The sequence below is a fragment of the Bos grunniens genome, chromosome X (genome assembly GCF_055505025.1).
Source record: "Bos grunniens cultivar Pamir isolate PY7600 chromosome X, Bosgru_T2T1.0, whole genome shotgun sequence".
NCBI lineage: Eukaryota > Metazoa > Chordata > Mammalia > Artiodactyla > Bovidae > Bos > Bos grunniens.
In genome coordinates, this window is record NC_141194.1 from 78,037,119 (window position 1) to 78,052,628 (window position 15,510).

General features: G+C 35.1%; 1 protein-coding gene across 1 annotated transcript in view; it reads left to right on the forward strand.

Annotated features, from left to right (window-relative positions):
• The window catches only part of DACH2 (dachshund family transcription factor 2), an 864,497-nt gene extending 856,368 nt beyond the window's left edge, over window positions 1-8,129 (forward strand). The window contains exons 11-12 of the mRNA XM_086387136.1: window positions 5,173-5,319; window positions 8,026-8,129. Coding sequence (XP_086243262.1) covers window positions 5,173-5,319; window positions 8,026-8,129 — 251 coding nt within the window. The remainder of the gene's footprint in view (window positions 1-5,172; window positions 5,320-8,025) is intronic.
• The last annotated feature ends 7,381 nt before the right edge of the window (window positions 8,130-15,510 follow it).

Below are 15,510 nucleotides of genomic sequence, written 5' to 3' on the forward strand. Positions count from 1 at the left end.
GACCTGAGAAAATATTTGAAGATATAATAGCTAAAAAATTCTCTCACATGGGAAAGGAAATAATCAACCAAATAAAAGCATGGAGGAACACATTAAGACACATAGTAACCAAACTGACAAAAATTAAAGACAAGGTTAAAATATTAAAAGCAATAAGTGAAAAATGACAAATAGCATACAAGGAAACTCCCTTCAGGCTATCAGCTGATTTAACAACAGAAATTCTACAAGTCAGAAGGGAATGGCAGAACATACTTAAAGTGATAAAAGGGAAGAAACTGCAACCAAGAATACCCTACTCAGCAAGATTCTCACTCAGATTTGATGAAGAAATCAAAAGCTTTCCAGATAAGCAAAAGTTATGAGAATTCAGCACCACCAAACCAGCTTTACAACAAATGCTAAAGGAATTTCTCTAGGCAGAAAACACCAGAGAAGGAAAAGACCTACAGAAAAATAAATCCAAAACAATTAAGAAAATGGTAATAGGTTCATATAATTACCTAAGATAATTACCCTAAATGTAAATGGATAAATGCACCAACCAGAAGACATAGACTGGCTGGGTGGACGAAAACATGTGCATGTATGCACTTCCACTTGTTGACCCCCAAGATTGTATGTAATTATTTATATTGTTGTTAATCATGTTCCCATTATGGCTTGCAATTTTAATTATCTTTTATTTTTTGTCTGGCTATTGATTGTGAAAACTGATAAACATCTTTCACTATTGTAAAAAAAAAATCCTTATGTATGAAATGTTTACTCTTTGGCAAGAACAACACTAGATTCTGAAGGTAGAAGATAAATAACACTCAGTTCCTGTTCTTGAAAGATTTACATTTCAAAGGACTAGCACAACCAATCAGTTAATTTTAAGACAAAGTGGCAAGAGCAATGATGTATTTATATATGTTTATATAGAGAGAAGATAGTTAGTTCAAATTGGTGCTCTGGGGATTTAATGGTTGAGGAAGGTTTTCTGATGCTGCCACTTGAATCTGAGTCTTGAAGAATCAGTAAGCCAAGAAAGGGCATGAAAGTACCTGAGCAGTTTGTTCATTCTGCACCAATGAGCCTGACTACACAGTCCATAGACTTCTCCAGGCCAGAATACTGGAGTGGGTAGCCGTTCCCTTCCCCAGAAGATTTTCCCAGCCCAGGGATTGAATCCAAGTCTCCCACATTGCAGATGAGTTATTTACCAACTGAGCCACCAGGGAAGCCCAAGCATAGAGGCAAGAAGCCTCAAACATGGGGAACTATATACAGTTTTTTATTACTGTGGCTCTGACTTTTATAAAGTAAATGTTGAGAGACGATGCAGAAAGTTGAAGCTGAATTATGAAGGAGATTTTTAATTATGGAAAATATTACCTTGGATTTTGACCTGTAGATTATGGGAAGTATTAAAAGATAAACAGGGGAATGATCTGGTCTGATTTTAATTAGATAAAACACTCCAGTGTTGGGAATAGATTAGAAGGGGCCTTAGAGTGAGGTTAGAAACAAGGAAGCTATATAAAAGGAGATTGCTGTCATCTAGACAGTGGTGAAGAGGACTGAAATAGGGTAGCATATAGACACAAAGGGAAAGAATGAAGAAATACTGTTCAGAAATAGAAATACCTTTTCAACAATGGGTAGACATTTGATAATCTGCAGACATGGATAATGAGACTAGCTTGTATCAAAATCAAAGAAAATTCAAAATTTTACTTTAACCAATAATTTCCACCTCTTCCTATATTTCCCATAAATTACTATACAGCAGCAAGTGGTTACTGTGTTTTTAGCTTCTTTCCTTTCTTTGCTTAGTCTTCTCTAGAATGATCACAAAGCAAACGTTAAGTAAGAGTTAAAGAGTATGAAGGAGAGGCAAAAAAGGGAGAGAAAATTTACAACCCACATAATACTTCCCTAAACAAGGAAGGATTACTCCATTTAAGTAAAATCCACTAACTTTATATTATTCCAAAATAACATTATATTCATAAATTTGTATCAAGAAGTTGAAATTTTATAGATATTTTCCTTAAGGCCTAGAAATTATAAGCTTAGTTCAAAATGGAAATTTAACCTTTGCATTTCAGAAGAATTAAACATTATCTTATCTTGCTGAAGTCATTAAATACTAGAAAACAAAGGCTAAATTATCTTTCTAAGGTTTGGAGAAATTAGTACATTTTTGATATTTGGTATGCGATATGTATTATTATGATTGCTGTTCATTCAGTAAGTCGTGTCTGACTCTTTGTGACTCCATGGACTGCAGCATAGCAGGCTTCCTTGTCCTCCTCTATCTCCCACAGTTTGCTCAAATTCATGTACACTAAGTTGGTGATGCTATGTATTCATTTCATCCTGTGCCTCTCTCTTCTCCTTGGGCCTTCAATCTTTCCCACCATCAGGGTCATTTCCAATGTGTTGGCACTTCATACCAGGTGGCCAAATTATGGGAGCTTCATCTCCAGCATCAGTCCTTCCAATGAATGTTCAGTGTTGTTTTCCTTTAGGATTGACTGGTTTGCTCTCCTTTTAGTCCAAGAGACTCTCAAGAGTCTTCTCCAGCAGCACAATTTGAAAGCATCAATTCTTCTGCACTTAGCCTTTTTTGTGGTCCAACACACTCATCCGTATATGACTACTGGAAAAACCATAGCTTTGACTATACGGAAATTTATTGGCAAACTGATGTCTCTGCTTTTAAATATACTGTCTAGGTTTGTCACAGCTTCCATCCAAAAAAAAAGTGTCTCTTAATTTCATGACTGCAGTCATCCTCTGCAGTGATTTTGCTGCTGTTTCTGCTGCTAAGTCGCTTCAGTCATGTTCGACTCTGTGCGACCCCATAGACGGCAGTCCACCAGGCTCCCCCATCCCTGGGATTCTCCAGGCAAGAACACTGGAGTGGCTGCCATTTCCTTCTCCAATGCATGAAAGTGAAAAGTGAAAGTGAAGTCGCTCAGTCGTGTCCGACTCTTCACAACCCCATGGACTGCAACCCACCAGGCTCCTCCATCCATGGGATTTTCCAGGCAAGAGTGCTGGAGTGGGGTGCTATTGCCTTCTCCGGCAGTGATTTTACAGCCCCATAAAAAGAAAACCTGTCACTGCTTCCACTTTTCCCCTTCTATTTGCCATGAAGTGGTGAGATCAGATTCCATGATCATAGTTTTTTGAATGTTGAGTTTCAAGTCAGCTTTCACTCTCCTCTTTCATCATCATCAAAAGGCTCCTTAGTTCCTCTTCACTTTTGGACATTAGGGTGGGGTTATCTGCATATCTGAAGCAGTTGAAATTTCTCCTGGCAATCTTCATCCCAGCTTGTGGTTCATCCAGCTGGTATTTCACATGATGTACTCTGCTTATAAGTTAAACAAGCAAGGTAACTAATCTGCTACTATGAAAGAGCAGAGGGCAATTGTGAATTATTATGATTAAGAGTCATAAAAGCACATTTCTTTTGTAGGGAAATTATTTATACTAAAGTAACAAATAATTATTGGCTTCCCTGATGGCTCAGTGATAAAGAATCCACCTGCAATGCAGGAGACGTGGGTTTGATCCCTGGGTCAGGCAGATACCCTGGAGAAGGAAATAACAACCCACTCCAGTATTCTTGTCTAGAAAATCCCATGGACAGAGGAGACTGTCAGGTTGCAGTCCATGGGGTCTCAAAAGAATCAGACATGACAGTGATTAAACAACAACAAAAATGAAATAATTATATGTTTAATATACTAACATTCACAAATTGATTTATGAAAAACTACATACATTAAAATTGGCATCTAACTTTTAGGGATCTACCCATACTGATTTCTGTTTACTCCTTATAGACTCTTCAGGTCAATCTTTGTAATTGATAACACATCTATTTTCTTTTAAAAATTCCTAGACATAGTAGATGTAATATTGTACAATTATAATAGTAAAATATTTTTATGTTTAACCTTATTTATCAGCCTTTTATCAAAAATGGAACAAGAACTATACATTCTCAGTGTTTTTATTTCAAGATTTTCATTTTGTTATTACCTTAGTCCTCTGAAATATGCACACATTTAGATGAGTAACTGACTCTTTTCAAGTTGTGAAGGTCATTTATATGGAAAGACATTGAAATGTGAGATAAAGCAATTGAAATTCAAATTAGCATCATATTCAGTTTACTGTGACTGAAATATTTTAAATGTATATGAATATTTTAACTTTTAAAATATCATATAATTTATAATTTTGCTTAATGTTCCTTGAATAATTTTTTATTGCCATGATATTAATATCTTAATTTTTACAAACTGATTTTGGAAGAATATGAAGGTCGGTTTGCTTAGAACCCTGTTAAAGCCCTGCTGTGTACCAATATTATTGCTAAAGTTCACTAATTCTATTTGAGAAATTATCACAGATTTCAAGGTTTCAGAGTATAGTAACAATTATACATTAGGGCAGTTAAAGTTTCTTGTTAGGATAAAAAGCCTTGAGAGTTGAGTTATAATTGTTTGTAACTCTTCATTTCCTTTACTGTTTATAAAAAATGCTATTGTGCTTTTATAGATTGCTTAATAAAATGATTGCTGAATATTATTCTCTTTAAAATGTGTAGATAGGTTCAAATATAAATATATGGAGAGATGCAGAGTCCCATGATATATGCATATACTTAAAGAGATAGATATTTTCCCTTAAAAGTAGTAACATCTCAGAGAAATAGACCCTGGACATTGTAAGTTTTAAAAAACATACCATGTTTTGAAACTCAATAAATACTTTCAGGATTTTTTTTTTGTATTTTTAAGTATGTATAGGAATAACCTGATGAATAATAAGAATACTTTTCTTAACAAGTTTATAAAATATTTCATGTTATCACTAAATCCATGTAGTCAAGGTAGAAAACAGTTTTCCAGTACTACCACCAACACTGTACAAATGCATGTGTATTATAGAGCTTACTTACTGGAGATGTGAAAGCAATAACAAATCAGTTATATGACTGAATATTCTTTGGTTGAGTCTAATGATAACTGGAATCAACAGAAGCTAATCATACATTTATATATCTACCTGAATCTCTGTATATATTTTTTATAATTCATCAAAACTGGCAACTTGATTTCAATGACCAAGCCTTTGAAAACTACTTCCCTTTCCATATTTTAGCTACCATGCAAAAGCGCCTAAAGAAGGAGAAAAAAGCAAAGAAAAAACTACAAGAAGCCTTGGAATTTGAATCAAAGTGCAGGGAGCAAGTGGAGCAAGCATTTAAGCAAGCCACTACTAGTGACAGTGGACTAAGGATGTTGAAAGGTAATGTGTGAATTGGAACTTCACAATTAGGGTACACAAAGGGGAGGGGGTGAGGGAGGGAGATGGAATGGGAGAGATTTTGTCTAGGAACAATTAATATATCAGGGCTTCCCAAGTGGCTCAAATGGTAAAGAGAACTGGGTTCGATCACTGGGTTCGGAAGATCCCATGAAGGAGGGCATGAAAATCCACTCTAGTATTCTTGCCTGGAGAATCTCCATGGAAAGGGGATCCTGGAGGGCTACAGTCCATGAGGTCGCAAAGAACTGGGCATGAATGAGTGACTAAGCACACAATTAATACATCAATTTGAAGCCAAGTGTTTTAGGTCATTAATTTAATCTGTCAAAATAATCCCTATCCTGGGAGATATAAATATAATAGTTTAGGAGTAACAGGGAATCCTCCTGGTTTTTGCAGAAGTAATATTGATAACTTCCCTACACTTAAAATGCATTTTATCTCCATTCATGATAAAATGTGCTAATGTTTGTTTTAATGTTTCATTTATTTTAATGAGCTTTTAGAAAGGTGGTTCCTTTAGTGCAGATTGTATCAGTGATGAGGGCTTCAAGAGTGCCTGGTTGAAAAAGAATGTTCTAAATAAATTACTGGAGTTCCTGTGAGAAGAGGTGCTTCTCATGAAATCTCTTAATTCCAAATTTTTCTGATTCTATTTTAAATGATGAAAGTCTACAACATAATTTTATCTCATAGGCTACTCAAGTTCTTCTTTCATAGCATATTAACAGCTGGTATATTTAACTGATATGTGTATATAAAAAGGATGAGCCTAAGAATTTCATACATGCATGTACACATATTCCGTACATGATATGACACAAGCATGAACTGAAATAGTGTTTCTTCAAGTGCCATATACTAAGAACAAATAGACAATTCCATACAAATGTTCAATCATATTTTTACCTCCTAAAAATTCAATTCCCTTTTTGCTGTGACTATCTTAAATCATTGTCATCACAGTCAATAGGAATACAGAACTAGATTATTAGCTCATGACAGCTATGCCTCATTGAGACACAGAAGAGAGAGGATAAATAATAATACATCGATATTTCATACTGTGGAACATCTTAGACAATGGGAATCAGAAATGGAGCAAATGTTCAGTACACTCATTATTTGAGGCTCTGAAGATGTAATTATGAGGACCCTTGAGTTTTTTTATATATTTGAAATCCACCCATATGTGAATTCCACTGTAGCTCCAGTGTTCTCTGTTATAAAGGAAAAGAGGCTGTTTTTACAGCATGTGGGTAACTTGTATTCAAATAATTTCTTTCTCACATTAATCCTTGATGACATTGGATGATACATAGGCTTCTGTTATTATATTACCCAAGGGGGTCTGAGCAATTTATATATAGAAATGAACATATTAAACTGTGTTTCATGAATATGAATAACTTTTAGGTAATCATATTGAAAATTGAAAATAAGAAACCCATCTCCTTGTTTCTTCTCCTCAAGTTTTTATTTTTTTTGTTTTTGTTTTAAACAATTCATGTATCTCTTGGTCCCAAGAGCCAGTACTAAATAAAGACCAGAAATCATAGTCTGTGTTTTAGTGTTCATGTACATTTACCATAGAGATAATCATCATCTATCACATTTCACAAATGGAAAATATACATAAGAATGGGGTAATTATATTAACTTTTTCTTTATTTCATAGAGCATGTTACCTGATAGTCTGAGGGGGTTTATATGGATATATTATTTTCTTGAGGTTTATCTCTAGAGAGTAAAATGAATAAAGAAGTATTTACTATATACCTGGAAATATATGCCCAATTGTAGAATTTAACTAAGGTTTATAATCCTCCTTCTTACTGTTATAGGAAAGGGGACCCTTTCTAGGGCACAAGAGTGAGCTCTTGCCTAACACTTGGCAATGGATTGTCCAAGGAGGCACAAGTTACTTTATTGGAAAGGGGCCCCCCTAGGTGGACAGCAGGAGGGTAAGGGAACCCAGGAGAACTGCTTTGCCATGTGGCTCACAGTCTTGGATTTTATGATAATTAGATTAGTTTCCAAGTTGTCTCTGGCCAATCACTCTTGACTCAGGGTCCTTTCTAGTGGCATGCACATCACTCAGCAAAGATAGATAGATTCCAGTGAGAAGGATTCTAGGAGGTTGGTAGGACATATGGACTGGTGTTTCCTCTCTCCTTTTGACCTTTCCAGAATTCTTCCAGTTGTTAGTAGCTTGTTAGTTCTGCATTCCTTACCAGGACCACCTTTTGTAAGATAACTCATGCCTGTGTTTACTATAGTGCATGGCCAGGCTGGGAAGTTTCAGTCAGTGGTTCTCTAAACACTACCATTAAAAATATATTGACATTCAATGCACGATACTGGATGCTTGGGGCTAGTGCACTGGGACGACCCAGAGGGATGGTATGGGGAGGGAGGAGGGTTCAGGATGGGGAGCACATGTATACCTGTGATGGATTCATTTTGATATTTGGCAAAACTAATACAATTATGTAAAGTTTAAAAATAAAATAAAATAAAATAAAATAAAAATATATATATATATTGACATTAAAAAAAAATCAAAACGCCACTCAAAGTCTCGTGTTTACTATAGGACCAAGACCCTGACCAGCTGAGAGTTTTTACTCAAATGGAGTCAGGAAAAATTGAATATGCCTTAATCTTGAGTGTCACTTCTTTCAGATACTGTGATTCCAGATATTGAAATAGAAAACACTGGAACTCTACATGATAGTACTGCTATGCAAGGTACAGTAAATAGTGTACTTCTTTCTACAACTGCTTAATATGTGATCCCAGAGGGTTGGATGAGGATGAGCTCCTTTGTTGATACTTTTCATATAAGTAACGTAAATAAATAAGTTAAACTTTTCTTACTTCATGATAGGGTAAAAGTCTGTAATGTTTATTGAGACTATGTATTTAGGGACTAAGAATTTTACATACACAATGTGAGGAAATTTCTTGTATGTTTACTTGTTAAAAGAATGTACATTTAGAAGTTAGGCATATTCTAAAAATACAAAATGTGAATATAATTTACCTTTTTATAAGTGTACAATAATACAGTTTTTAAATCTTGCTACTTTACTGTTTTTAAAAGACAGTGGTTCAATAATCATAACCTATCAATATTTGCAAAGTATTCTAGGCAACATTTTTATCAATATTTAAGTTCTGGTGCCAAATTTAGATATTTTAGAAACTGACTATGAAAATAAAAGCAGGACTTGTAATTCATAATTTGTAGGATTCCCATAATTGCTTAGATCCTTTAAAATATTTAAAAGTATTTAGTAGTATGAAAATAGGCAAAACAAATCAATATAGTCTCATTGGAGTGCAAACACAACTAAAATTAAAAATTGAAATTTGACCACTGGAGTTTCTCTGTGTCTTTCTAATACAGTTTTCTAGCCCTCTGTATGCAGATTATATTTATTTTCATATTCATGTCTCACTCTAATAAAAAAAGAAAAAAAATTACCTAACTTTCAAAAAGGAAACAACCATAGAAATGTTACCTTTTGGAGGTTTAACTAATCAGTGCCTTTCCATAGTGTAATGACTGGATCAATATGAAGACAACAGAACCAGATATGACCAAAAGATCCATGTGGGTTTGTCTGTGGATCACCATTTTATGTGGCAGTTTCAGAAAATTTAGAAATCCTCACTCATGAAGTTTTGCACATCATCTTTGCAAATCTAGGAGTGTCAAAGATCATGGATCTTCTGGGAATGGCTGATTCTGCTGCAGCTGGATAGACTTAACTAATGTATTAACTTTACTAGGTGTGGAAACATGCATGTGTAGCTCATAAAGCTTTTGCTTTGTCTTGTGCCTCTTTAGCTTACCTACTTTCTTCTCTCAACTTAAAGGCTGTGTCTGTGTGAGCAAAGCCAATTTGAATGAGACTCGGTGTTTATCCAATCAATTTACCACTGTGAAATTGATAAATAAATCCCCACTATTTGTGGGCTACCACTATTTAAGGTTGCCACCACAGGTCCAAGGTAGGATTGAGCAAGTCTGAAGCATATGGTCCCTAGTGAATCTGTAAAACACAAATATAGACTGAATCTTTAAGGAGCATTGAGCTTGATTGGGCCCTTCTTTAAGTGAGATATAAGGTCATCTTTGGAACTGTAGAAGGTAAACTATCAGCAGGTTGTATCTTTACTATCCTTTAATCTTATACTCACCATTCATAGCTATTATATATACATACATATACATATATATATATATATATATATATATATATATATATATATATCTGTGTGTGTGTGTTTCCTCTGTCCATGGGATTTTCCAGTCAAGAATACTGCAGTGGGTTGCCATTTCCTTTTCCAGGGGATCTTCTCAACCCAGGGATCCAACCCAGGTCTCCCACAATGCAGGCGGATTCTTTACTGTCTGAGCCACCAGGGAAGCCCATGAATCTTTATCTATATCTATCTGTATTATATACAAATTCCTTTAGTCCCCAGTAATAGCATCTTTCCTGACTCTGAAATAAATATAAATTTTGAACTGTCCTAAAGTTGCATTTCAATGCAACAAACAGATAACTTATTCATAGAAGGCCAATTAGATGATATAAGGAAAAGTTACATTCACTATTTGGCTCAGTCTTTTATTTTAGTGAAGTCTTCAAAGAATGGCTTTTGATATTAACTTGTGATTAGGAGAGGGCACATTTAATACTTGTATTCAGTGAGTATAATTTTAATAATCTTCCTTAGTTTTTGCTAGCTAAATATGAGAAAATTTGGTCTACTTTTAAAAGGATTGAGATAGAACAATTTTAAAGCAAGGAGATTAACTTATATATACTTTTCAAATTATAAGTCAAATTTTCTAGCATTTGTGGTTAATATTTTCCATATATATGGTAAAATATGATGGTTAATAATTTTTATTAAATATCTGCCTTTTGGGTTATGTTAAATAGTATTCTTGAATAAATATGGTAAAAATGAAAAAGTTCATATTCTCACCTTCCTTAGCACAATATATAAGTATGATAAATGATAAAGTTCTTATCATCAATTTATGAAAAACTAGAGTAAATGCCTTATATTAATATGATAGTAGAATCACAATTTAATATCTAAAAGAAATTACTTTATGAGCAGAAATTGATTTATTCTATTAACTAGGTGAATAGATGCCTGAAAATATTATCATAATTAATCTTAAAAATAGTTCATTGAATCAATAAATTCAAATGATATTTTTTGTTTTGTTTTTTCATTCTGTTTTTATTAAATTTTATTTTACTTAACTTTACAATATTGTATTGGTTTTGGCATATATCAAAATGAATCTGCCACAGGTATACATGTGTTCCCCATCCTGAACCCTCCTCCCTCCTCCCTCCCCATACCATCCCTCTGGGTCGTCCCAGTGCACCAGTCTCAAGCATCCAGTATCGTGCATCGAACCTGGACTGGTGAACTGGTGACTCGTTTCATATATGATATTATACATATTTCAATGCCATTGTCCCAAATCATCCAACCCTCTCCCAACATCCCAATAATATTACTTTTTTGTTTAAGATGCACAGAATTGAGAAATTACTTTTATATGTACCTATGAACTTGAGACAATGTATAATGGTTGGTGGACATAAAATGCAATTTTAACCACTATTTTTCCTTTCTGCCTGATAATTTTGTTCTTTTGTGTTATCTTTCTTTTTTGACATATTTTGATGCTATTTTCATCTTTTTCACTTCCCTCCTTCTGGTTTGTGGCAGCTTGTTCCGCATTCTTTAACAGGAAATTTTTTAACTTGGATGATTATTCCCTAGAATTGTCTGTGAGGGTCAATTCATGCATGCTAATACAATGCTATTTTCACAACCCATCTCCATCGCAGCAAATAATTCCAGCATCAGTGAAGTCTTTTTTCTTCCTATTGTCAATATCTCTGTTGGATACAAATCTGTCATTCACTTAGTGATTTCTCTTTGAAATTCTATTAGTTGCATTGTAACATTTCCTTGAGAGGACTTAAAGAGGATTTGGAAGAATGTTGCTTGGCTATCATTCTAAGTAATAAAGTCCTGTACAGTTTTATGATAATTTCCACAAACTGACCATGTACTGCTATACTTATATGTATTCTAGATCTCTTCAGCTTAGTTATTTTATGTCTTTTATGCTTTGAGTGTTGTTTGACAGACAAGTTATTATGCATAGATCACCTTCTGATAAAAGGATTTCTGTATTCCTTATATTTTAATGGTCTATATAGCAACTCCTCCTGTATACTATAAGGAGATCAAAAAATGAATACACACCCATTCTGATAGCAGTGTCCACTATTTCTGGAAGTGAAGGATGTATACTAATATCCTCCAACCCAGATTCTCATAACAAAGTTGGAGGCCTGCAAGACACACATCAACCGTTTTATCAACTAATCTCCTTTTCACATAAAATAAACATATCAGTTCTCATTAAGTGTACCTTCAGATCAATGATTTTTGCAAATGACACCCAAATACCATTTGTGTAGTGCACTTTTGCTGATTAAAGTAAATTAAATTAGCACAACTACAAGTGAGATGGTAAAAACTAAAGCCAAACTGCAGTACCATTAGCTAACAAAGTGACATCTTCTCTTTACTGCGTTCTGCCATTTAGTTATTATCCTATTGGAAATCTAATTATAATCCTTTTACTCCCTAGTCACACTTCACAGTTTTCACAAGCTTAGCAATGACAAGTGATTTCATTACATTTTATTGCTTGTGTCAAGACTGACTTAACTTCACTTGGAGACCTAAAAGCCCTCTCAGTTTCTCAGATTCCCTGTTTGCACATTACAGCAACAGCTCCTTTAATTAATTAGCATGAACAGCAGTAACATGAACTGCTGAACAGAAAATAACATCACTTTATGATTGAAGGGAGACTTCTCCTTTTGCATGTTTATACTTAGTTAACCTTTGTATGACTGTATTTCATTGTTTAGAGCTACTGGTACAGTACATGTTTCTTAAATGTTAAAAATTGATATTGTCATCTTAATAACAGATAAAACAAATCCAGAACATGAAGCTCCTAAATTTTGGAAAACAAATAGCCTTCATGAACTGGCTTTCTAGTAACAAAATAAAATATTATTTTGAAATGTTTATTGTAATAACATCATAAAATACAAAGGCACAGTGACACATTGCTCTATTTTCTTCCAGTGCATTTTTTGGGGGAAGAAAGCAAAACAAAAAAATCTAGTAAATGCTTTTGCAAAAGGAATGTCAATCTCTTTGAATAATTTTCATATTTAATTTTTTGCCTACATGTTTGACAATGACAAAACATGATTTAACACTGGAATATATTTTTAATCTGATATTTTTCAGTAAATAGGATGGAATCTTAAATGATTTTCCCTTCTTTTGAGACTAACATACCAGAAGTGGATATTAAATCCAACCCACATGTGAAAAGTAAACCAAACTTTGGTATAAGAGTTAAACCTATAAAACATCCCTTTTCCCCCTGTGAACAATTTTTATTCAGGAAAAAAAAGTGAGAGCTTATTCAAAGAATATAAGCTTACCATTCTAATATGCAAAATTCATGATCTCACCTATACAGTGTTTGGTGAAGATGTCACTGAAGAATTAAAAGCAAGGTGAATAAAATGTTGTTTGACTATAAAAGTAGCAGACACAATCTTGATGCCCCTATGTTAAAAAGAACACATATTTTATGATGTAATTTAATATATGTATATATATATTCATAATCAGATCAGATCAGATCAGTCACTCAGTCGTGTCCTCCTTGCAACCCCATGAATCGCAGCACGCCAGACCTCCCTGTCCATCACCAACTCCCGGAGTTCACTCAGACTCATGTCCATCGAGTCAGTGATGCCATCCAGCCATCTCATCCTCTGTCGTCCCCTTCTCCTCTTGCCCCCAATCCCTCCCAGCATCAGAGTCTTTTCCAATGAGTCAACTCTTCGCATGAGGTGGCCAAAGTACTGGAGTTTCAGCTTTAGCATCATTCCTTCCAAAGAAATCCCAGGGTTGATCGCCTTCAGAATGGACTGGTTGGATCTCCTTGAAGTCCAAGGGACTCTCAAGAGTCTTCTCTAACACCACAGTTCAAAAGCATCAATTCTTCTGCGCTCAGCCTTCTTCACAGTCCAATTCTCACATCCATACATGACCACAGGAAAAACCATAGCCTTGATTAGATGAACCTTTGTTGGCAAATTAATGTCTCCACTTTTGAATATGCTATCTAGGTTGGTCATAACTTTCCTTGCAAGGAGTAAGCGTCTTTTAATTTCATGGCTGCAGTCACCATCTGCAGTGATTTTGAAGCCCAGAAAAATAAAGTCTGACACTGTTTCCCCATCTATTTCCCATGAAGTGATGGGACCAGATGCCATGATCTTCGTTTTCTGAATGTTGAGCTTTAAGCCAACTTTTTCACTCCCCACTTTCACTTTCATCAAGAGGCTTTTTAGTTCCTCTTCACTTTTGGCCATAAGGGTGGTGTCATCTGCATATCTGAGGTTATTGATATTTCTCCCGGCAGTCTTGATTCCAGCTTGTGCTTCTTCCAGTCCAACATTTCTCATGATGTACTCTGCATAGAAGTTAAATAAACAGGGTGACAATATACAGCCTTGACGAACTCATTTTCCTATTTGGAACCAGTCTGCTGTTCCATGTCCAGTTCTAACTGTTGCTTCCTGACTTGCATACAAATTTCTCAAGAGGCAGATCAGGTGGTCTGGTATTCCCATCTCTTTCAGAATTTTCCACAGTGTATTGTGGTCCACATAGTCAAAGGCTTTGGCATAGTCAATAAAGCAGAAATAGATGCTTTTCTGGAACTCTCTTGCTTTTTCTATGATCCAGTGGATGTTGGCAATTTGATCTCTGGTTCTTCTGCCTTTTCTAAAACCAGCTTGAACATCCGGAAGTTCATGGTTCACATATTCCTGAAGCCTGTCTTGGAGAATTTTGAGCATTACTTTACTAGCGTGTGAGATGAGTGCAATTGTGCAGTAGTTTGAGCATTCTTTGGCATTGCCTGTCTTTGGGATTGGAATGAAAACTGACCTTTTCCAGTCCTGTGGTCACTGCTGAGTTTTCCAAATTTGCTGGCATATTGAGTGCAGCACTTTCACAGCATCATCTTTCAGAATTTGGAATAGCTCAACTGGAATTCCATCACCTCCACTAGCTTTGTTTGTAGTGATGCTTTCTAAGGCCCACTTGACTTCACATTCCAGGATATCTGGCTCTGGGTGAGTGATCACACCATCGTGATTATCTGGGTCGTGAAGCTCTTTTTTGTACAGTTCTTCTGTGTATTCTTGCTATCCCTTCTTAATCTCTTCTGCTTCTGTTAGGTCCATACCATTTCTGTCCTTTATTGAGCCCATCTTTGCATAAAATGTTCCTTTGGTATCTCTGATTTCCTTGAAGAGAACCCTAGTCTTTCCCATTCTGTTGTTTTCCTCTATTTCTTTACATTGATCGCTGAGGAAGGCTTTCTTATCTCTTCTTGCTATTCTTTGGAACTCTGCATTCAGGTGTTTATATCTTTCCTTTTCTCCTTTGCTTCTCACTTCTCTTCTTTTCACAGCTATTCGTAAGGCCTCCCCAGACAGCCATTTTGCTTTTTTGCATTTCTTTTCCATGGGGATGGTCTTGATCCCTGTCTCCTGTACAATGTCATGAACCTCATTCCATAGTTCATCAAGCAGTCTATAATAGATAATTTCAAATATATTTATACTATTAAATATATATATGAATATTTTTATTCATATTTATTTTCTCAAAATCAATTTGAACATTGGTCTCTCCTTCCTTGACCTTTTATACCTCATTATCTTCTCTCTTTGCTGCTCATTTGGTAACCAAAACAGCACTTTTCCAAAGATCTTAAGATGACATATCAATATTTATTGAAAACAATTGCCCTTCAGCTAAGATTGTCATTGAAGAATTTGATAAAGTATCAATGAAAGTGATGGTAGGAGCAAGTAAGTGGACTGGAAAAGAGAAATTACATATAATGCCTTGCCACATAAGTGATATGGCAAGAAAAAGTCGAAGGAGAACAGATAGAATTTCTCTATAATCGTTTCTACTAACTCCCACCAGGGTGTGGTC